This window comes from Mytilus galloprovincialis, chromosome 6 (genome assembly GCF_965363235.1).
Source record: "Mytilus galloprovincialis chromosome 6, xbMytGall1.hap1.1, whole genome shotgun sequence".
In the NCBI taxonomy this organism is placed as follows: domain Eukaryota; kingdom Metazoa; phylum Mollusca; class Bivalvia; order Mytilida; family Mytilidae; genus Mytilus; species Mytilus galloprovincialis.
The window spans coordinates 10,798,855-10,824,061 of record NC_134843.1 but is presented as its reverse complement, the minus strand read 5'-3'; the positions used below and the strand labels follow the sequence as shown (position 1 = coordinate 10,824,061).

Below are 25,207 nucleotides of genomic sequence, written 5' to 3'. Positions count from 1 at the left end.
ATGACACTGACAATAAAGACACGCAATGAAAAATAATGCAACAAACAACTACACGATGTACATCTTTTGAACAATGGTACGTCTAATTGTGTACCTATTTTTCTCCACCGAACAAAGCCGGATCACCGTGGTCTAATAACTCCTATTATTGAATATTATTATTTTATCATAAGTTCACAAAATTGTTTATAACTTGAGTTGATATTGTTGAAATGACAGTAAGCTTAACTTCCCTGTAAACTTTCGAAATTCTTTTGAGTATTTCTCCGTAAAATAAAAAGTTAGTTTAAAATGACGACGATTAGTGAAAGGAATATCTTTCAAATAATTGGTATTATTTACAGTATAAAAAGTAAGTAGTAAAACTATATACAACGCATAATTTAAAAGATACATTTTTTTTAATGTAGTTCACGATACAAATAATGAATGTTTTTCAGACGACAATTTTATTGTGAAAAAAAAAAAGTTCCTGTTGATAAAACTTTAATTAATATCAGTTTTCGGTTTCAAAATTCAAATTGTCCAAATGAAATAAAACGTAAAAGGTAAACAAAATAATGTTAAGGTGGTACCCAACACTTTTAATAAAATTAATTTGGCTCGTTTAGTTTTCATAAAATTTTGTAAAAGTGTTTACTTTGACCCTTAAACAAAAAAATAAAATTTCAAAAATTTTGAACCAACCGTTTTGTCAGAAAATTACATTGGTTATATAGCAGTTTGACAAACACAAATTTTGATCATTGAGAAGCTTAATATTCCTTTTACTACACAACGTAATTAAAACGTTCAGCTGATTTTAGAGAGTTATCTCCCTGTAGTGTTAGGTACCACCTTAACAACAATAATACCGTGGATTTACTTATTTTCGTGTGGACCAATTTTCCTTCGTGGATTAAGTGAATATTTAATTTCGTGGTTCTGCCGAAATTGCATACAAGCTGGTCGGAAATTTGTCTTTAGTTGAAAATTTTATTTCGTGGTTCAACTTCACCTACGAAATGCACGAAAATTAATATCCAACGTATTATAATGTACCCACAGTAATAGCAATACCAATTATGTTCTACTCTTAGAATAGATTATCGTAGCTGTTTTTAATTTAACTTTTGGAAATTTGGTCCGCAATGCTCTTCAACTTTAACTTGATCTTTTTAACTCCTTGGTTCGAGTGTCACTGATTTGTATTATGTAGACGAAACAGATGTACGATTTCTGTAATGATTTTATGTAATTTGGTTGTCCTCACCTGCAATGATTTACGAAATTTCGACATTTACATATATTATTTGACAGGTCAATTACGCCTTTCAAAGGTCATAACGTTATTCTTTTCGACGTTGGCAATGGGGATTTGTTATCTTCAATGATAAACAAAACAATAGCATATTTACATAGAAATATTCTTTTTGTCAATTCCGTTTTAAATTTTCCTCGGAGTTCATTATTTTTGTGATTTTACTTTTCACAAAAATAATGAACTCCGAGCGAGGAAAATTTAAAACGGAAGGTTCTTAATCAAGTGCAAAATCTAAAGCTCAAACACATCATACGAATGGATGACAACTGTCATCTTCCTGGTACAGACACCTTCTTGTGTAGAAAATGGTGGATTAAACCTGGTTTGTAGCTAGCTAAACCTCTCACTTTTAATGATAGTCGCATCAAATTATCTAACAAATAAGCACAAAAAGGCATAAAGACAAAGCAAATTAGCAAAAATGAAAGACAATCATACAAAAATATCGTAGAATAATAACACAATAACGGGATGTACAGAGTCATGAAATTATTCCTGTAAATTGTGGGGTTCAAATTTCTGGATTTTTTTAATATTTTTGTCAACAGTCAAAGAAAATGTTTTGCGACTGCTTTAAACACGCCTCTATTTGGTATTTCACCATTCGTTTTTGCAAACAAGACATGTTTCTTTTGTTTGATATCCCCTGCTACAAATATATTTAAAAACTCTGCTAAAATCAAATCGGTGTGTATCATATCCTAAGTTTCTCCTTTGAAGGTATTTGGTTTATTAAACGCAAAAGTTCTCGGAATATTTGATTTATCTTTTGAATAAAAGTTTCAGTTTGATTTACAACATGGGAGTTTTGACTAGACCGATGTCTGGTTCAATTGACTAAAATACACACTAACAGGAAATTATGTCCTGACTTCTTTTTCAAAATAAAAGTAAATACGCACATTCATTGAATTGATATGATTTGCAGTATCAATTGGAGATAAAAATCAAAATGGCTTAAATTCACTCATGAAGTTACAAGACCAGACTATTTTATTCATGAATACAACATGTAAGTACAGTTTGATGACAAATACAATTTAGTATATCACGTAATAAAATTCATTTAGTCAATACTTAAGAAAATATCATTATTTATAAAACAGTTTGGTTTGAGTGAAGAACTATATTTCCTCATTTGGGAAATTCATGTTTCGATCTGAGGTTTCAATTATTAGTTTTTCATGAAATTAGGGTAATGAATAAAATAAAAATTAATAGCAATGACAGAGCTGTTTTTCGTTTTGTTTTGTTTTTTGCTTTGTCTAGTTGGTGAAGCAGACAGGAATTAGTACAGTAATAACTTTCATGTCCTTTACCGACAAGTGTTAATCCGAGGGGATGACTATTTACTTTATCGGGGAAAAGCTAAAAAGGAATAAGAGGACTTTTAAAAGAAATATCCTGTGCAGGTAGGAACTGTAAGAACTTCAAGAAAGTAATTTGCATAAGACAGTATGAATATCAATATTCTGAACCACAAAACACAGGAAACCAATTGTGTACAAATCTGAAAACAATTTAGCCGACGAGGCAACAAGTTGAAATGAATATTCCGCCCGAATAAATCATAATAAGAGTGACATGTAACCATTTATTAATACTTTTATATTTAGTTCAAACAGCGTCAGCACAATGCTCTCTTCAGACGTTGTGTCTAGAAATGAAAATAGTGGTGATTGGTTGTGGTACTGTTGCTGTTGCTGCTATCATAGGCTTTGTTTTTATTGCATGTAGAGGATCGAAACGTGAGTTTTTATCTTCATGGTTACGATTTTTAAGTGATGAATTAATTTTAGTCTGAAAGGAACATTTTGGTATACAATCAATCCGAAATTCATTTAAAGAAAATCCATCTCATTTTAATGTTTTAATTATTTATCTGATATTTGCATAAATGAACAATTAATGAAATTTGACCAAAAAATAACCTAAACAATATATGTCACTCATTTTTTGTAATAATTTTTTTTGTTTTATTTTATTTTATTTTATTTTAGAAAGAGAACCGCCTCCGAAGAAGCACCAACCAACCGTAAGAAAGTCCAAGTACGATTTTTATTTAATATTTGGGGTCGCACATTTATCATTCCCTTATTCAAAGGTTTCCTATCCACTTTGGTTTTTCCTCAACTGATAGTAAATTTTAGAGGGGAGGAACTTTTGTGAAATGAAGACATTTTCGAAACTCTAATTTGTTTTACACGAGGCAAAGATTGCCTCAGCCGTATTTGACACAACGTTTGGGAATTTTCTGTTTGATGCTATTCAACTTTATTGTTCATTTAGCATTTCAGTTGTTTTGGTATGAGCGCCACAGTTAGGTTTTTCGTAGACGAACGCTCGTCTGGCATACTAAATTATAAGTATGAAGCTGGTGTATTTTTAAAAACAAGTTCAACGTGCATTTAAATCTCCACTTTACCCTATGTAGAACATATGTCGGAAAAGACAAACATGCACGTTTCAGCTGCCACCTAGAAGACAGCTTCATTAGGAAATCAAAGACGGTTTATAAGTTTAAGAGCATGGTAAAATCATGTTCTCTCCATGTTACCCTTCCGGAGCACCTGAGATCACCCCTAGTTTTTTGGTGGGGTTCGTGTTGTTTATTCTTTAGTTTTCTATGTTGTGTCATGTGTGCTGTTGTTTGTTTGTCTTTTTCATTTTTAGCCATGGCGTTGTCAGTTTGTTTTAGATTTATGAGTTTGACTGTCCCTTTGGTATCTTTCGTCCTTCTTCTCGTTAAAACGTTAGTTTGATGCGTTGGGTGAATACTGCCTCGCAAAAAATTAGATATAACACTTATAAAAGGTTTAATGAAGTCCCATAATAACATTTCATTGAGATTTGCATTACTTGGTAAGGTTTAGATAATTGGATAGACATTTTGGTCTTGACAAAAAGGGTCTATTCATTTAATTTTGTGTCTATCTGATTGATCAAACCTTTTCCAAACTGAGTTTTACAGTTTGTTATTTTCTGCTCTACAACATCGTTGTCTCAGGTTACGAAGGGGTTCTTTCACAAATACCATCCACCCACTTACTTTCCAATTTATTAACAATTAAGTTCTTATTAGAGCATACCTTACAATGAAAGATGCTCAACGAAGTCTAATATTATTTTTTGTGGGAAACACTTATTTAACAGAAATAAAGATTGTCACGGTCATTTGGAAGAAAGTAAAAAAGTCAGTAGTATTCTTTAACTTTTCTTTCCGCTGTATAGTTGATGTTGTTTCGTTAAATCGTTTAAAACTTGGTGACTATATGAAACGAATCTATCCCATCAAACTTCAGATAAAGGATACAAAAGATAGCGGTAAGTCTGTCTCATATCATGACTTAAGATGATAACACAATGTTGACTGCTGTACCCTTATTTTTTGACATTTTTACCTATTGTGTCTGTTTGTTTTGTTCACGCATCGGTGACAATATAATGGAATTTGATGTGACTGTCATACAAGTGAGAGGTTTTGCTAGCTATAAAACCAGGTTCAATCCACCATTTTCTACATTTGAAAATGCCTGTACCAAGTCAGGAATATAACAGTTCTTGTCCATTCGTTTTTGATGCGTTTTGTTATTTGATTTTGCCATGTGATTATGGACTTTCCGAATTGATTTTCCTCTGAGTTAAGTATTTTTGTGATTTTACTTTTTATATCTAGAAATTAACAACGAAGGTCAGTTGAAAACAAAACTTTACGACAAAAGAAATAATTTCAGCTTCCCAATTGTGAACTTTCCATTTTTGTGTAGCAACATCCAAGCAGCGCCTGCATAAGGAATATAGATCTCCCAGTTGTTAAGATATTCTAAGGTTTGTATTTCCTATCTAGATTTCCTTGAAAAAAGATAGCTGCTAACAAGTAAGTTATTAAATCAAGATTTCCAAGTGGTGAAGGTGAGTTCAGCCCTTCGATAGTTTCATGGACGCCATCACCAGTCCTTTGACCGTTATCGAAAATCCGTTTCACAGATCATAACTTTAATGTTTCTTATGATACTGCTACAATAATGTGCCCTTTTCCCGAATGTGACCTATCAAAATAGACTTTTTGCCGAATTTATAATAACATGAGCAATATGAAGGTTGTAACATGTGGAATCTGTTCGTAGCTCCTGAGATCACCCCGGTTATGATGGGGTTTGTACTGCTCAGTCTTTAGTTTTCTATGTTGTGTTTTGTGTAATATTGTTTGTCAATTTGTCTTTTTTCCTTTTTAGCCATGGTGTTGTCTGTTTATTTCTGACAAACGAGTTTGAATGTTCCTCTAGTATATTTCACCCCTCTTTTATAATCTCTGAAAGTATTTCAAAGCATGAATTATACAGGTTTGATTATGGCTTGATATGATATATGAGTTAAGCTGTGATCTTAAAACAATATGATTTATTTAGTTTCATTTATGTTTTGGTTAGTTACAATAATGCTAATGTATAAGGACAGAAATGGACGAAAATAATATGTGAAGGAACTCAGATGTTTTAAGCTTGTGATATACAGAGACTGTTTGTAATAGATAAAGTGAAAATGAAGGGAAAAGATTAGGACCGCCTTACCTTTTTCGAAGAATACATAACATGTTGATTTACCTGTTAATGGCTTTTTTATTATTTCAGAATAAAAAGTGTTGTTGTCTACGATGAAATCGATGAATCACCAGTTAATGGTATAAACTTTTAATAAATATATTGTTTCTGGAGTGAAAGTCCCTTTGTTTTCGTTATCAAATATTATCGATAACTATCAAGAATCTTTCTAATAAAACCCCATTTTGTTTGTTTATGTATTAATTTTAATAACTAATACATGTGATCATATCAAACTTCTAAAACAACCCCTATTCCTTCAACAGTCGTTTCATGTCGATAGATAACTCATTATTTCAATAAACGACTACACATTGATTCAAAAAAAGTAAAATCACAAAAATACTGAACTCAGGGGGAAATCAAATCGAAAAGTCCTTAATCCCATGGGAAAATCAAATGACAAAACAAATCAAAAACGAATGGACAACAACTGTCATATTCCTGACTTGGTACAGGCATTTTCAAATGTAGAAAATGGTGGATTGAACGTGGTTTTATAGCGCTAAACCTCTCACTTGTACGACAGTTCCATCAACAACGTTGATCCACGAATGAAAATGAGACGTATCAGGAAACATTAGTGATTGAGATTCCTGGTCATTAAACACTCATATTAAAAGTTATAATGATTCGAAGATGGATCAGTTCATTTATTACATTTAGGTAACAATATGGGAAGGAAAACAGTCATTATCAAATGCACCATAAGGGAGTGGGCAAGATGCGTTGAATATGTAAATATGTCCTGCTTTTGCTACATCTCCAGTAATACTTTCTTAATAAACTCATCAGGAAATCATAAGCAAGTTTGAAGTCATAACAATGTCAGATACAATAGCAGACCAATATTCATTTAAACAACTTACGATACTTATGTTAATGTCCCGAGACCAAATGTTTGTAAACCAAATCATTAAAGTATGTAAGCTTCAACCAAAAGCACTGTGCATATCGTATTTCCTGAAGCATAGGAAAGGGACAGTTAAAATCATCAAACGAAAATAAACTGACAGTGCCATGGCTAAAAAAAAAAAAGGGAAAAGACAAACAGAAAAATAATAGTACACAACATAGAAAACTAAATATTAAGCAACACGAACCCCATCAAAAACTGAGGGTGATCTCAGGTGCTCCTGTGGGGTAATCAGATCCTGCTCCACATGTGGCACAAGTCGTGTTGCTTTTAAAATACACTTAGATGTTCAGAATTTAATGTCGGTTTGCAACGTCAATATACCGGAAATTTATTTTTAAGGATTGTCAGTTAATTTTACTTCTTGCATTTTAGACAGTTTTGCATATGCTCTGATAACTAAGAGAAAAATGATAAGTCGATTATAAAAGTTGCATAATTGGTTATCGTAAAATAATTGATTTTCAGAATATTATTATCAAACAATTGTGTTGTTCAAATATAATTGCTAATACACTATCTATTAAACAGGTAACTCAAGTCTATGTCCATGTGTTATATCATTTGTGAACTTATTTCAAACGTTAATCAAATAGTTCACAAATCAGCACGTCTTTTTATTATTATAGCAAAACAAAAGAACAAGGAAGATAACAGGTAATCATCAAAATTAAGGAAGTTTTTTGTATTGTTCGTTACTGCTACTTGTAGAGGGGTGTTCTGGTTAACCTTCCGTTGATAGATCTGCAGGTTGTATTGTTTCAAACGCTACAAGTCATAGACATTTTGTATATGACACACATTTTAAGGCATAACGTAAAACACATTTTTCTTGATCATAAACATATCTTTGAAATGTCAAATTTTCATTGCATTTACATTGCAAATCTTGTCAATATATGAGTTATATAAATAGAAAACAATATTTCACAATCCATTTTGTTTAGCTCTTTAACAATAAAAATGAACTGATTTATGAACGGAAAAATTCTAAACGTGAATATCAATATACTGCTATAATTTAAAAATATGTTTAATGGAAGAAACCATTAAACAACCAGTAATTTAATTGTCATCATTTTGTATGTTTATCTTTTTTTGGAGGTTTTGTAATCTATAATTCAATTATAAAAACTAAAATCAAATATTTTTAATTACATATGCTATTTCTTAAGAGATATGTGGATTAGTTGTTTAGAAAGTGTACATTTGATTATGCTGCATAGCTGATGATAATTTTTCATTGTTTTTAAATGTTTTATTATAATTTTGTAGGTATAGATATGAAGAAGTAGTTATCAAAAGAAGTAGTGGACTAAACTATGATGATCTCGTGCATAGACGACGTAAATCTAAAAGTAAGCTTTCCATGGATGATCTTTAAAAATGTGATGAAATCGGTGGTCGAATTTGAATGGCAATGTCCTCTTCTATTGATACTTCATTTAGAAAGTTTACATTGGAGTTCGGTATTTTTGTTATTTTACTTTTTAAAAGCTTTTCCTTGAAGGCCTTTCAGAATCATATGATTTTATTTGTATTTAAATGACTAATCATAGGTTATATTATTGTTTCTAAAAATAAGTCAAGTTTTTATCTTGCAAATTTTACGATCAGTATTTTTGTTTTAATTATTTCATTAATAATTAGTTGTTAGATAATATCGTCGACACCTCTATGGAATGTTGACTTAAATTGATTAATAAAATTGAGAATGACAATGGGGAATGTGTCAAAAAGACAACAACTCGACCATAGAGCAGACAACAGCCGAAGGCCACCAACTGGTCTTCAATGCAGAGAGAAACTCCCGCACCCAGAGGAGTCCTTCGGCTGGCCCCTTAACAAATATGTATACTAGTTCAGTAATAATGGACGTCATTCTAAACTCCGAATTATACGCAAGCAACTAAAATTAAAATGATTTCATCAGAAAGAATGGTGACCAACGTATATAAACAATACTTTGTCTTAAGAACTGAACAGATATTCTATGTGTAATAAACCACACAGTATCTAGTAATATGTCTCAAAAAAAAAGAACTTGTATAGAAACACAATTTTTATTGACAGCACATTTACATTTCAAAAGTTAACTTTTGATGATATGTCTTATAACAGTCAACAACATTCGAGCAGCAGTTGCATATCGGGTAGATATCTTCCAGTCGTGAATATTTTTTATATAGATTCCTTGATTTATGTATATAAATTTGGCGCTTACATATGAAGTGTTTGAATTAACAATTCTTCGGGATAAAGGTGAATTGATGTTTCCTCTGTCGTAGTCACAATCCTGTCATCCTGTCGACTTTTATGTCTATTAGAAAATGCGATTATCGAGGAAATTTTACTCGTCAGGAAAACACGACCGGTGTCATGGGCGTATTGGGAACCACTTACCCTTTGGGATAATCTTTGTCCCTCCGTAGATGTTCTTGCTTTTAGTTTTCTGTTCTGTGTATTGTTTTATGTGATATCTTACTTTTCAATTCTTTATCTGGCCTTTGCTTTCTGCTGTTTTTGTTTGTTCACTCTCTTGTATTTTGAGATGTCTTTCTTATATAATTCTTTGTGAAGACTTTGCTTTAGATTTCTACTTTATTCCATGTTTTTAGTGATTGCTTATGCTCTTGATGTATTCTATCATTTGTCAATCACATTTTTTTATTGCTAGACGGGTGTACATGTCACTAATAGAATAGAAACAACTTTCCTTTCTGGAATAACTGGTTTTACTACATGATTTTTGTGGAGCTGATATCATAAATCTTACGTTTTTGTTAAGGGTTTGGTGATTATTTATTTATGAATTTCCCTTCGGTCATGAAAACTCACTTTTCTCTTTGACTAATAATTTGGATTCACCTTGTTTCTCTCTGTTTTTTCGTACATAAAACCATGGTTTGCTTTCTATAAATTTTAATGTTTTGTTAATTAAAACACTTCAAATAATTTTCAATGTCAATCAGAGCAAAGAATGAGTTAACCTGCAAAATATGTTTTTTTATAATTGGTTTTCTATCCCTCTTTTTTGTATTACAGTTCCAATACCAAGAGGGCTGTTCAAGAAAAAACGAAGGTAAGTTATTGGTAGAATATCGCAGTTTTAATTAGAGAGAAAATATAAAAGTAATTTCGTTTGTTTTTTGCGAGATATTTTGCAGGGTGGAATTAATTTAAAACCGTCAACGAAGAGTACGTTACCACTACATCAAGTTATTTTGATTCTATTCACTTATTTTTTGAAGAAAAGAAAAAATACTCAAAGACCAGTTCACCAGCATGGGACTAGCTGTCATAATTCTATTCGAATATTAAATGCATTCAAATTCAATAATCGAACCTTTGAAAACGTTCAAATTACAGGTCTGACCCTTTTTCTTACCAGTTTGAATTTCTCATCGAAATCTAATTCATTATTTTAATTACACATCCCCTGACTATCAGATGTAACTGTTGATCTAAATAATAAAGTGTTATATAAAAAAAAAAGGGAAATCTAATATCAATGATACAAAAGTGGAATCGCCAAATGAAGTGTCTCTCTTTTAAGGATATAACATTACCGAATTGTTATGTAACATGCAGTCTTCACGACAAGAGTAAAATTAATTCCTCGATTTCGATAAAATTCACTGATCGTGTGCCTTTTCCACTGGACTGTTGGAGTGCTATGTAGACGATCCTATTATAGTAAAGTAAAACTATATGTATAAGTCTTGGTATCTAAAGTTGATTTTAAACACAAACAACCTGACCCAATGCTTACATGTATATATCATTACTGCAATTTTAATATTTATTATCATATTTTTAATTCAAGAGTACAAGTGTTGAAGTCGCAAATAACAGCCAAAGATAATGTGTACTCTGTTGATATTCTTGAGAGTGAACACGACAACGAACCAATATCAGACAAAAAAGATGTTGAAAAACAAGTAGTCATTGAACTAGAACAGTTTGACGGAGAAACGAAAACACAAGACATAATTATAAGTGAAACAAATGATACCAAGTGTTCTTTTGTAGAAAACGCTTTGAGTGAAAATACCATCAAAACGAACGGGGATTGTGCAATTAGCAGCGAAATTTCAAACACAGAGACATCGAGTACAGATTCTGAAAAAGTGCAAATAGAGGAAAATAAACTTGATAAACTTACAATCGAGAGTAATAAGGTGATTGGAAATCAAAAGGATAAAAATGACAGTTGCGAAATTTTAAACACAGAGACATCAAGTATAGACTCCGAAAAATTGCAAATAAACGAAAAAAAACTTGATAAACTTACAATTGAGAGTTTTAAGCTGAATGGAAATCAGAATGATAAAAATGATAGTTGTGAAACTGATAATGTATTGAGAGAGACGGATTCTAAAATGAACAATACAGCCACCAGGACAAGAGAAGTTTTGACTAAGCCAAGCAATGAAACAAGCGAAACATCAAACTATGACAATTCCTTAAAATTCCTGAAAGATAGAACTAAAGGAAAGCCGCCTAAAGTACACGATAAGCCTAGTAAAAACACAAAAAATAATATTACTGGTAGTTCACATAATCAGATGAAACCATTCACACAACAGGATAATGAAAGTGAAAAAATCACTGAAAAGAAAAAAGGTATTTATAAACTATTAATCAAAATAACCGGAAGAAAAAACTCACCCTTTAATTTAGGTCTTTTAACCTTCAATTGAATTTGCATGATAGTATTTAATTAACATCAGGTTTCATTGAGTTCCGGTTTTGGGATGTAACTGTAAAATAGATATTTCCTTGTATGGAACCTTATGCTAATATCATAACATTTTGTTGATAAATAAACTCATCATATATACTAGGATTAAATTTTGTATTTACGCCAGGCGCGCGTTTCGTCTAAAAAAAGACTCATTGTGACGCTCGAATCCAAAAAGGTTAAAAAGGCCAAATAAAGTACGAATTTGAAGAGTTTTAATGTTAGTCAGCGATTTTTTTATGTCATATTAGCTGCACTTTTATTGTTTTTTCAGACCCCATTGACCAAGTAGACGATCGAATAGAGTATATCAATCTCAGGTTGAAATAAGTAATTTGCAGACATCTAGAAAAGTGCAGTTCTACCAAAACTATGATTTAGTAATAAGCTGTGATCAATTAATTTCGTACAACGACGATTTTCATATTTGTTTTACCATTGATTCGATATACTAAGCTGCTATCTCAGCAACCATCACATACAAGACCAAAAGATATATACAACATTATTTTAATTCAAAATTAGATTGTCATTTGAGTCATTATATGTAATATCAGTTTATAAATTCCATTATAGAAAACATTACATGCAATACAGAATCGTTTTTCTTTATTCTAAAAGCCTTATTCCTTCTTTTCTTGTTGATTAAATAATACAGTTTACCAAAAAATGTAAACAAAACATAAATTGTATACGTCCGAAGCGCTTTTTATTACTTAAACTTCGTCAAAAATGTGCAGAGGGAGTTGGAACTTTGTATCGTTAAAATTTCAAAATTTATCATCGGACATTTTTCATTTTTAGCCATGGCGTTGTCAGTTTGTTTTAGATTTATGAGTTTGACTGTCCCTTTGGTATCTTTCGTCCGTCTTTTATAGAGAGTTTGTTCTAATACATGTCAGTACCAAAATACTGACAATTGAGTTGATGATATCCTCGGGACTGATAGTCCACCAACAAAAAGGCTATGCGTTTTCGGGAAACATATAGTGTACCCACCTTATTCGTCTTTTGAAATTCCTAAAAATATATTACTAAAGGAATGTAAACCTTTTATAAATATTTAAATACTTTATGAAATTTAGATGAATGAATGATAGTTTATTTAGTAATTGTATGCACTAGCAGGAAAAGAATGCAAATACGAAACTGCTTCTTATAACAACCTTGCAACTATTACATTTAAATGCAAAACATGTAAGACAACAAAATGAAAAACTGCCATTAGTCAAATAGTTTGAAATTACACAACTCAATTGGCATGTCCAATAACTGACTTGTGATGGCTATTTTTGTAGGTCATTTTGTGATATAACTATTCACCTGTTTCGGTTCTAATACACCCTTGGCTATCATGTTTTGTGTTTCATTTTTTGTAAACCTTCCACCAACAAAATGTTCAAGAAAATAATACTTTATAAATGTCGTGAGAACGAAACGCGTTTGTGGATTTAACTTCACCAGGAACACTTAAACCTAGACAATTGAAAGCAAGAGATTACTAAAATCATTAAGAGCTGTAGGACCAAGACACTTATGAGAACATAAAATTATTCTGAGATATATTTTGCCTGCAGAACTTTAAACCTTAGATGGTTCTAGATGTTTTTTTTTTAATCCATCTCCGTAAATTTTAGAAAAGAACGTTATAAATCATGTTAGTATCAAAACACTCACTACTGATGGGATACCATCGGGAACTAGCAGTTCACCATAAGCTTATTGATCGTGTACTATTAAATGAAATAAAACTTTATTATTTATTTGAATCTAAGATTAACTTATCTAAAGTGAGCTGAAAACTAACTGTTAACTGTTAAAGTAATCAACGGGGAATTTATCAAAAGTATGTTGTCAATAACTGTGCTACCGACCACCAGCTATTGAGCTGATGACAAACTCGGGAACTAGCAGTCAATCAGCATCGATACTAAAATAGTGCTAGAAAATGATAAATAACGGGCGAAAATACGAGTTTATGAAGTGTTACGGAACGCACAGACACAACGGTTTGGACTCCAAATATGTCGAATTATTGATTCGAACAATGCATCAAGTGTTTATCGATATTTTTCCACTCGAGTAAGTAACATTTAGAACGCGAGGCTTGCCGAGCCTATCAGATATCTAACATTTAGATTTTGTGAGTGACGAAATATATCGTTATACACGGGATACAGAGGCGGGATCTGTTTCTCTAATATTTTAGACAACATTGTATCAAAGTGCATCCTTCCTTTTGGAAGTTTACTGACAATTGTGTTCTTTATATGTCCTGTTGTCGCCTTTTTTCATGACTTGCTTACATGAAATTCAAAATTAAATCAAAAAGGTTGGACGTCATTTTTATTAAATTTCTACCAATCATTTGCATAAAACTAAGTCTCCTCTAGAGATCAAAAATACTATACACCGATCGAGAAATATGCAAATAGTATGAAAATTAGAGAAAGACTGGTAAAACATGATAACTTTGGCCCCAAAAAATGCAAAATCCATCTTAGGTCAATTTTGACAAGGGATTTTGAACCTTAGATTCATATCAATTTCTGATTTATCAACTTACGTTTAAAGCAAATGCAAACGGGATATTATTTTATGACAAGGACATGTACTGTCCTAACACAAATACTAATTGTAATAAAACTTTCAGTTTTAATGTCCCGCATTTTGTTTTTCTTTTTTTATAAAGACGTAATTACAGTTCATGACCACATAAGGAAGGAAATATTAAATCAGATCTGAAGAGTTTTGTTAATTTATTGACCTGCTGTTTCTCTTCTTTTTACTTAATCTAGATCACTTTCGTGACAGTCATTGTATTAATTTTTTTTTCTTTTTAGTATTTGACAAGGTAAACAACTATATTCTTCCTGTTCAAACGATCTTGTTAATGACCTTGAAAATGTTTGACCTTATTTATTTCAATCTTTATTCAAATCGATGGCACTAATTAAATGTATGATCATATGTCTCTTGGTTTCCAATGACTGTCTCCTTTATTTCCCATGTAAGCATACCATTGTTGTTTATCAAACGGAAGTATTCTACTACAAACTTGATTTTCTGTTAAATTTGCACAAGAACATGTCAATCGCAACCTATTAATAAAGACAGAAATAAGAAGAATATCAATCATAACGAAAACCATATATCACGCTAAAGTTATTAGGTGAACATGTTATTATACATTAGAAACATATATAAAAGGTATATAAATGTCCTCATTGTTGTGTTGTTATATTATTGTCTAATTGAAGTATTCCTCAACTATTCTAGATGAAACATAAAGACAGGATCTATGAGTTAATAAATTATCTATATCAGAATATTTAAATATAATGGATAACAAATGACAAAATCTAAAGTTTCAAATGTTGAAAGTGTAACTTAACCATTTACAAATCATAGTTATACATTTGATTATTTTGGAAATTTCTATGTCCCAATTTGTCTTGGAAGAACTGGAATTTGCATTGCTTTACATAATTATATCATAGTATTTTGATAATTGATAATTCATGATTCAGAAAATACAACTATATGTGCTTTTCATCTTATTAAACAATATAAGTTTATCAAATAATTGCCCATTTCAATACTAATTTAGATATAATGAGACACATTTCTAATTATAAAAATGGACTGACAAGTGACTTAGCTGATTCAAAGTATGAAAGCGATATCGTGTACTAAATTGTAAGTTTTTGTGGACGTCCCCTTTCTGATTTGACCTTGTAGTTCGGTATGTTTGTTAATACTTATTTAACTACTTGAACTTACCTATAAACAGTCATCTGGCCCATATGGACATTGTAAGGATTGTATGTCGTTTGACTTTCATACGTTCTGTCTTCGTGGTCTTCGTGTCCTCTTCCGCTCTTTTTAAGGCATTCTTGTGTGATAACGTGCTCATAAGCATCATGATCCATCCCATAATATTCACCTAATATATATATCAATAATCAAATTCAATATTATGATTATGATATATCAAACATTATTATGAATAACAGTTGTGTTGACCAGAAAAAGTGTTGTGCGCAGTGGAGAAGGTTTCTGATTCATTGGTGCCAACTTTTTATTTAGATAGTTTGACTACAACACCAAGAATTTTGAATATTATATTTTGGTAAATTAAGATGCAGGGTTTTAAAAGAAAAAAACTGAGTCATCTTTTCGACACAGCTTATTACTTTAAGTGACAGTTTTCTCCCAGTGGAAATAGTCAAGTAAAATTCAAATTGTTTATACATAGAAAACACCTTACTAACCGAAGGAGGAAACTTTCGTATCCATATATCCATCATGACTAGAGTGTAAGTTCCTTGTTTGTTACGTAAAAGTAACTTTTTGACAATTTAGAAATGTATATGGTACTTGTGTGATTTTTAGTTACCTCTCCATGGTTGATACCCATGCCCGTGCAGTATTAACACAATGAAACTAACACTTTCCTCTTTTAAGATCGTCGAAATGACACGCTTGATAACAAAAAAAAAATAAGTTAATAAATTTTGTAATTTCGGCTGAAACTAAGATTTCAGCTTCTTCAAGAATTTTTTTTTCTTATTTTCGCTACATCTTGTTTTGTTTTGTTTTTGTTTTGTTGCAAAGAGTACTTGAATTTAGTTATGTTTTCATTCTAGTTTTAGCTATAAGCGTTAGAAGGAAGATTAATTCAGAAGTTAATCCTGAAACACAATGAAAACAATATGCTTAGATTTTCATTTTATTCTTATATGCCAGCTGAACTTTTAAGTTTGATACATTAAGAAAAATTTTTAAAAAAATCATTCAGTTTTTTAAATAGACATAAGTGCTGCATATGTAATGTATGCTTAGATATTTATTTTATGTTTAAGCTGAATTTTCAAGTTCCGTACATTACGAAACACTTTAAAAAAAAGCAATCGTGTAGCTTTTAAAATGGATATCAGTATTATGCACATATATCTTTATATACCGTTTTTTATGATACAATACAAATGTGTGTTCATATTATCTATAGAAAAATCCGGGGAAACCTTCGATACTTACTTAATGGAGAAAATCTTTGTTTTTCCTGTGACAACTTTTTAGAAATGCATTCTTTATCTTCTGGAAGTACCACGTGGGTATCCGCGGGAAAGAACCAGTATGTTCCAAATATGAGCTCTATCGAATTATTATAATCGGGATGATTTATATGTAGAGTGGTAGGCGCCAAAGTACCAGTGGACAAGAGCCTTTGTAGTCCTTCATTATCATGTGGACCCACATGTCTACGTCTTCGTCCACGTTTATAATGTGTCTTTTTGTCTTTAGAATATGTTTTACTATTTCTCCTCATATGTGGATGGTATGAATTCTTATTATTTTTATGTTTTTTATCTAATTCAGAATTGTGTTTATATAAATCATCATAAATTTCACTGAACGATGGATAACGATTACCAAGAACATCACCATCTTCTTCGTAATCAGAGAAATCCCCAGGGTCATTGAAACTATCATATTTATACTGAAATCCTTGATTGGGGGATGTTTTCCTGGAAACGTCTTTGTCATCTGTTTGTAAAGGCGGTTGATAAACATATTCTTTCTTTCCTTCATTTTTCAATCTGTTTATATCCTGAAAGTGAATATAAGACGTAAAATAATCTGTTGTTAACTCTCAAGTGTGGCTGAGAATCGATTATCTGTGCAACTAAAACATTAAAACCATGAACATAATACAAACATGTGTTTGATATTCCTGACGAGCTTATTGTCGCCTGTTTTAAAGTCGAGCTGGTAGTAATGCAATTGTATCCTTATTAATAACAACGATTATTAGCGATATTTACCAGCCAAACTATTATCCAATGATAAATAAGTAGATTACATGCTTATTTTTCGAAGACTAGAGGACACCTTGTGTGAAAAACCAGGGATTTTTAATATGACATTTCAATCAAATATCGTATTGACAACTAAAAATGCACTTAACATAAACAGTAAATTGTGCCATTGTAAAAGTTTGTTTATTTATATAGTAATTAAGATGATAACATTATGTTGACTGCTGCCCCCTCCCTATTGTTTACATTTTTACCTATCATATCTGTTTATGAAAAAGAAGATTTGGCATGATTGCCGATGAGACAACTATCCACAAAAGACCAAAATGACACAGACATTAACAACTATAGGTCACCGTATGGCCTTCAACAATAGTCTACCGCATAGTCAGCTATAATAGGCCCCGATAAGACAATGTAAAACAATACAAACGAGAAAACTAACGGCCTTATTTATGAAAAAAAAATGAACGAAAAACAAATATGTAACACATAAACAAACGACAACCACTGAGTTACAGGCTCCGGACTTGGGACAGGCACATACATAAATAATGTGGCAAGGTTAAACATGTTAGCGGGATCCCAACTCTCCCCTAAGCTGGGACAGTGGTATAACTGTACAACATAAGAACGAACTATAAAAATGTTAGTTTTGTTCACACATCGATGTCAATATAATGGAAGTTTTTGTACCAAGTCAGTAATATGACAGTTGTTGTCAATTCGTTTAATGTGTTTGCGCTTTTGATTTACCATTTGATTAGGGACTTTTCGTTATGAATTTTCCTCGGACATCAGTATTTTTGTGATTTTACATTTTTGAAAGTGTTTAACTCTTGCAGTGTCAAAACAGCAAAGAAAAGTGCAATAAAGATATTATTTTAGAAAAAAAAAACTCTTGCCGTGTGAACGTTATTGGCCAAATCTAGCAATCAGAACACCCACTTTCAACAGTATCAACATCATATTGCAAACACTCATGTGCACTCTGTTAAAGCAAATTTATTTTCTCGATTAGTCACAAAACAAATACGTCTGGTAAAAAAACACAAATAAAGCAGAAAAAAAGTATATTAAATGATACAATACCTTAAACCTATCTATAACTATTTCTTGTTTGTCCTGCTCAGAATTCAGTTTATAATATTCATAATCTTTCTGGTGTTCTGGATGTTTCTTGATGAAATTTAATGCTTCTTGTGTGGTATTCACCCATTTAGAATGTTCAACTTCTTTTCTGTCAACTAAAAGTAAGTAAACTATATTTCGACTAAATGTTTTTTTCATTGACAAAGTTTTTTTTCGATTCCAAATAATTTGTACATTTATAAGATGCATTCAGTTTCAATTACTCATTTCACCTCATTATTCGTATTTATTTTTATATCTTTAGCATTTCAAAATGTTAGCTTAGAGAGTTATTAATGAAGGTTAACTAAGAGAAACATTTCAAACAAAAAATGCTTGGTATATTTGAGATTGATTTACTACCAATGGGTTAATTTCAATTCTGCTGTTAATCAACGACATCATTAACTCCTTCCGAATAGTCGTGATTTATTGTATACACTTTTTTTTTCGGTTAAATAATATTTCAAATTAAAGGTTGATATTTGACGATGTTAATTAATTGTTCCGTCATCTGTTATTTTATTTATGTATTTGGTATTCAAAACTTTAAATTATTCAATGCTTTTTATGACCTTCTCATTACTGCTCGTACTTTAAATTTCTATGACTGTAACTGACCTAAATACCATATATACAATGAAGAGAGGCGAAAGATATCAACGGGACATTCAAACTTACAAGTAGAATATAAACTGACAATGCCATTGGTAAAAAAAAACCGAAAAAGATCAACACACAAACAATAGTACACAAAAAACAACATAGCAAATTAAAGACTGAGCAACACGAACACCAAAAAAACTGGGCTTGCTCTCGTGGGCACCTAAAGGGTAAGCAGATTATTGCCTTACATGTACAAACTCGGAAATAAGTCTAATTCGGAATGTCACATTCGGGGAAAAGGGGGTAAGATTGTAGATACAATAATTGAAACATTTCCCCTGTCATCTGTGAAACGGATATTCCATAACGGTTAACCAACTCGTAATGTTGTCCGTAAAATTTACAAGTACTAATTTCAACTTCATCACTTAGAGTTCTTGGTTTAATAGCTTCCCTTTCAACAGCATTCCTTTTAGGAAATACAAGTTGTGGTATATCATATATACTGGAAGATAAATGCTTCGTTTACAGGCGCTGCTAAAATCTCACTACATTAAAATGGAAAGTTTACAATCGGAAAGCTAAAACTATCATTCATTTGTCGTAAAAAATGCTGTTGAAACGACCCTCAATGTCAATATCTAGGTGTAAATCGTCTGCAACATTCCAACAACGCTTGCAAAAGAGGGAAAGATACCAAAGGGACAGTCAAATTCATAAATCTAAAACAAACTGACAACGCCATGGCTGAAAATGAAAAAAAAAAAACAAACAACAGCACACATGACGCAATTTAGAAAACTAAAGAATAAACATCACGAACCCCACCAAAAAACTAGGGGTGATCTCAGGTGCTCCAGAAGGGTAAGCAGATGCAAATTACTTATGTATTTCTAAGTAGATACGATATTCAAAACAATGCGTTTCTTATCATGATTTTCTTGAAAGAGGATCCATGCGTACAATGAGACGTTTGAACCAGGAGATCCAAGTGGTAGGTTGCAAGTCTTCCCTTAGAAAGTATAACGGCCGCCGTCATAAGTTGGTTGACCGTTACAGATTGTGTGCCACAGATGACCACGTGTATGTTTCAATTGTATAAGTCACACTCGCGTTCTCCTTTACTTGATTGTGACATCACCAAATGAGAATTAACACCGTAATTGCAGTTCAATGAGCAACACAACAGATGCCACAAGTGGAACAGGATCAGCTCCCTCACCAAGTTATTGTGGGATTCATGTTTCCCTCTCTTTTGTTGCTATGAAGTATAGACTGTTGTTTGGCTTTCCGTCTTTTCTTAGGGTATGTTTTGTCATGATTTGGTCGGTCTCTCTAAGATTCACGAGTTTTGATTCTTATAAGTTAAATCGACTTTTTTTCTGAATATTCTTCATCGGAAACGTTAGGTTCCAAAAAAATGGAAGGCCAAAGATATACCATGATTAATATTTTTAACGGGTACAAGCGGAAAGAATTATCTGCTTTTTTCTTGCAAGAAATTGAATCCTTAATAATTTTGCAACTAAAACTACATAAAAACTAAGTAAAAAACTAAGAGCAATCAAGAACAAAAGCAAGCTCTGAAGTATTACCAGTAAAACCAGTAGAACAAGCGGTCATATATAAAACGTCTAAACTATTCTGTTGAATAAGCACTTATATGGTCAATTCAATACACGAGCCACTCTTATAAAGGATCTATAAATCAACAAAATATCACCATATTCATTTTTTTACAAAGGTAATATCTAATCAAGCTAACTACAATTCTCAAGTTTGACGAGTTGCAATCAAATGATAGTTAACAGCATGTAGTTCAGCTATTCGGGGTACACAAGATGAGGACAAATAATTTTAAAAGTAGTTAAGACTTGAGGGCATTACAGAATTAAAAAAAATCAATAATGATAAAATAATACAAAGAAAAAAAATAAAATTAAATGCAGAAACATTGAATTACGAACCCACTTGAAATCAAACACGCTATTGAAGTTCTGTTGGCGTTAAATGTATCCCTCATCGTTGTGGTACGTGTTCAACGGTAGAAACTGATATTGATATTATATTTGGTCTCACTGTGGTACCAATAAATAGCAAACACACTTACTAGAATAGTAGACTGGTGTTCCAGGTGATGGAGTGTTCTTGCTTATAGCATATATCTTGCTATACCCTTGGGTTTTATATCTCAAACGGCAGAAATCGGATCTACTTTGTTCATGAACATTGGTACCTGAAGCAAATGGTTTGTTTTATTATAATTATTAAAAACTAATGAGGTTAAAAAAATCCAAGCCAATGATCATTGCATTTTTGGACCATTTAATACTTATTGATTGTAGGGAAGCAAATTATTATTAACGTTTTTAATAAAATAGTATTTTTTAAAATATTGATACTGTAGATTCATTGTTGTTCCAATTTTCGTGGATTAAGGAAAATTTGCATGTTCGTGGATATGGAATTTTGTGGTTTCCCTGTTCCCATGAATACAACGAAAATTGATATCCAACGAAAAATAATGAATCCACAGTATATTGTAAGTTCTTTTTTGTTGCCATCGGTATTTAGCAGGAGTGACTAAGCTACAAGTTAGACTGTTGATTATTACTTTATAAATTATGTAACAGTGAAAACTCATCAAAGATATCAATAAGTTAACTATGATGTAACTCCTTCTAGCACAGTTTATTTTAATTAATTGCAGTTGCTTTGTCTTCAACGTACGTAAAACGGAAATGAAAATAAATGCGTACGACGTGACATTTTTCTAACCGCTTACCTTTTACGAATTCAAATGTCCCTCCTTTTCCCTCAAAATTGAGACAATCAGACATCCAGTACAAGAAAATATCATTGCCAAATCCCTCAACACTTATTGACAGTGGTGATGCTTGCGCTCCTACAGAATCACGAATAGCTGGATTTATTAGGGGAAGACCAGTTTTTCCATCTAAGATTGTAGTCTGAAGATAAACAATGGTATATCTGAGTTGGAAGTATTATAAATCTTACAGGTACCAATCATAGGGTGTTTAAGTGGCATTAGCCATTCGATCTAGAGCATCAGTTATCATTATATATGTTCTAGTGAAAACATTATTTTGTTGAGCTCAAGTTTCCTTCTTGTGTTTTAGAAAGTTGAATGTACAAATGAAAACATACCAATGTATTATTGGACCAAAACCTTGGATTGCCAACTAATTTCTGCACTCTATTTTTAAAAGGGAATGCCGGTTGAATTTGGTACCTCAAATAATTCAAATTTTTAATTCAGATTTTGAATCAAAAGTTCCTGAAGATTTAGTTGCTGTCTCCGAAAGTTTAACAGAATATGGTAGAAATGTGTGTCTCTTGTAATTATGGATATGTATTATTTTACTTGTCGTTGCAACAATCACGTCCTCGTTGGCGATAAAAAAAAATCCTCAGTTGTTACATTGTTACAAAAAAAAACCTTCACGATTTGTATTACCCATGTTCAATTCACAGTGGATGCGATTATTTGTACAGGATTTGCCTACATTTAGAGAGCACCTGCGTTAACCCCAATTTAAACCAAAAAATATGTTTCTTTTTTTCTTTTGTTGTTATTTTTTATTTCGAATTCTTGTGCCTCAAATTTAAGATATCTGTTTTGTGTTTTTCGTTCTTTTGACTATGGTGTTGTTGAGTGTTCTTCGTCTTGTGCGTTATGATTGCCCACTTTGGAATAGTATCCCTCTTTTTTGTCTGTTGAAAATGACAAAACAATAGAATTAAAATGACAAACCACATGAACTAAAATTGGCTAATGAGTTGGAAAACTTCACCAACCTATTTATGTAAAATCTAACTGTCTGACATTTATCTATCTTGTTGGCAATTTAACATTCTTGTCGGACATCAGATCAATATAAATCTATTACTGTTGTATCCCTATACTTAACATTATCTGATATACCTCAGTACTGCGACAAGTGCAGTAATGATCAATTTATAACTCAATTGTAACTTAATCATGCAGTGAAATATTAGTAATTTGGAGTTAGATTAATTTTACTACTTCCATGGGAAGCCAATAAAGGGAGAAATGCTTACGTCAGAAAAGTAGTATAACGGAAATCCTGGACCATTGGCGTATTTAATCATAAAGTCTGGTATATTGTCCTCATTGTAATAACCAGGAGCAGGCGTACTGAAAACCAAAAAAATGTAAAATTGAGGGGTCGCTTAATTTCTACTATATTCGGGTAAAATAATGTATTGAAAATATCAAAATATCATAATTTTTGTTAAATCTTTGAAAATATAAAATACCTTATTCAAATATTGTCAAACCATATACATGACAGAATTTCATATTTTTATCACGATATTAGATGCAACTAATAAAAACTAGAACTTCATCACAAGGAATAAAACCGCCTGTTTATACATAACGGTTGCCATGTAATATAGATTTACATTACCGCACTCAATAAATACAATGTTAATTCATTAGTCCGCCTACATTGAGTTCATTTTGGCTTCAAACTAATGTTGATATGCAATCTACATGTTTAAATATTTACAATCATTTTCATCTGGTAAATAATTAGTGTTTATTACTAGATTTGTCACTTGATGTAGTCACCTACACATTTTAAAGCTTTAGTAACGAGTTAAGCTGAAATATTTCCCCAGTATCTGCAGCCGTTACAGACTAAACAGAGAGTTCTTTGAGAAACAATTATATTCACAAATTACTGAACATTTTCCGAGGCCATCTTTAATCATTTAATGTTTCGTTTCGCTCTATTCAAGCAAGATACTAAGAACAAACGTTTCAAGGGATGACATAAGACCTAAAGTTATGCGATATAGTCATGCAGGGATTGAAAAAAAATATCTTCTGTTACAATGATATCTTGAATAATCTTTTTGAGTAGGAAAAAAAGATTTTTTTAAATAGTGGTATAATATAAGTATTTAAAGTATTGATTTGTTTTATACTGCTTGACAGTGGGGAAATACGTAGAAATTTTATATTAGAACTACTAAATCGAGGATTATAACAACTGCTATTTAAATAACTAAAATTATCGATTCATAACGGGATCAAACGTCAACTATTCGACAAATAAGTCCGGAAGATTGTTTAATGCGAAAACTCACAGATGCAAATTAGGTATAAAAAGGAAAAAACAAAAATACGTTTTCTTCAACTCGTCAACTTCAATGTACTATAATCATAATTATTAACAAATTACGTCCTGTATTTGATCTTTTAATAATCCATACAGCGTTTATTTTACTCAAAATATACCTGATATAGCACCTTCTACAAGTTAAAATAATTAACAAATTTGTGAATAAACGAGGGGAAAATTGATCATTTTTATCTGATGGAATATTAATATATGTTTTCCAATTTCCGTGTAATTGAAAATTCTTCCTAATGTACTTTGGTGAACAAAGGTTTGAGAATAGAGTGCTATATTTACTATAAAATGTGAATGAGCCCTAATTCAATCTTAATGTGTATACTTACTTATAAGACTCGGACATTGGATGTGTGTAATTCCATATGACCTTGAATGACATTCCATCTATCGCTAAAACGCTAGAATTAAACATTGCCATAACAATATCTTCAACGCCATCTCCCGTTAGGTCGAGTAATACAGGTGGTGTCATTACACCTTTGAATTCATCTGAATAGATCTTTTGTGCCTGAAAAAGAATTTACGGTAACAAGAGAATTGTACGACAGCTTAAACCATTAGACAATATATATTATTATATTATTTGATTCCAAATTTATAGATGGTGAATCCTTATTCATTTATCCAGTTTTTTTTTATGATTTTGACCTGTTTACCCGGAGTTCATGGGATTCCTTTTTGTGCTGCTTGATTTGTATCTTCTTTATAGATTTCTAACTTGAACATCGATATACTACTATTGTTCTAACTTGAACATCGATATACTACTATTGTTCTAACTTGAACATCGATATACTACTATTGCATCTAGTATCTTTATAGATTTCTAACTTCAACATCGATATACTATTATTGCATCTAGTTTCTTTATAGATTTCTAACTTGAACATCGATA

General features: G+C 31.5%; 2 protein-coding genes across 4 annotated transcripts in view; one reads left to right on the top strand and one right to left on the bottom strand.

The window, feature by feature from the left end:
- Window positions 1-237: 237 nt before the first annotated feature.
- Window positions 238-12,163, top strand: LOC143078914 (uncharacterized). Of its 2 annotated transcripts, none has more exons than XM_076253970.1 (9): window positions 238-352; window positions 2,920-3,051; window positions 3,304-3,352; window positions 5,935-5,984; window positions 7,450-7,477; window positions 8,096-8,178; window positions 9,866-9,902; window positions 10,647-11,446; window positions 11,839-12,163. In XM_076253970.1, exons 1-9 carry the CDS (start codon window positions 292-294, stop codon window positions 11,892-11,894), a joined length of 1,296 nt encoding a protein of 431 aa, XP_076110085.1. In that variant the 5' UTR covers window positions 238-291; the 3' UTR covers window positions 11,895-12,163. The 2 variants fall into 2 exon arrangements, with proteins under 2 accessions (XP_076110085.1, XP_076110087.1); XM_076253972.1 differs by lacking the exon at window positions 238-352 and adding an exon at window positions 2,081-2,315.
- LOC143078913 (uncharacterized) overlaps window positions 12,061-25,207 on the bottom strand; it is a 31,760-nt gene continuing 18,613 nt past the window's right edge. For both annotated transcript variants that reach the window (XM_076253968.1, XM_076253969.1), the window contains exons 5-12: window positions 24,639-24,820; window positions 23,207-23,303; window positions 21,909-22,092; window positions 21,234-21,359; window positions 18,479-18,633; window positions 16,605-17,178; window positions 15,348-15,510; window positions 12,061-14,665 (exon numbers count right to left, since the gene is read on the bottom strand). In XM_076253968.1, the coding sequence (XP_076110083.1) occupies window positions 14,530-14,665; window positions 15,348-15,510; window positions 16,605-17,178; window positions 18,479-18,633; window positions 21,234-21,359; window positions 21,909-22,092; window positions 23,207-23,303; window positions 24,639-24,820 (1,617 nt within the window). In that variant the 3' untranslated portion in view covers window positions 12,061-14,529. The remainder of the gene's footprint in view (window positions 14,666-15,347; window positions 15,511-16,604; window positions 17,179-18,478; window positions 18,634-21,233; window positions 21,360-21,908; window positions 22,093-23,206; window positions 23,304-24,638; window positions 24,821-25,207) is intronic.

Excerpts from the sequence above, each read along its gene's own strand:
- LOC143078914 (XM_076253970.1), top strand. The coding sequence starts at position 292 with ATGACGACGATTAGTGAAAGGAATATCTTTCAAATAATTGGTATTATT. Across the intron at positions 3,052-3,303 it reads TGCATGTAGAGGATCGAAAC|AAAGAGAACCGCCTCCGAAG; the intron begins GTGAGTTTTTAT and ends ATTTTATTTTAG. Across the intron at positions 11,447-11,838 it reads AATCACTGAAAAGAAAAAAG|ACCCCATTGACCAAGTAGAC; the intron begins GTATTTATAAAC and ends TTGTTTTTTCAG.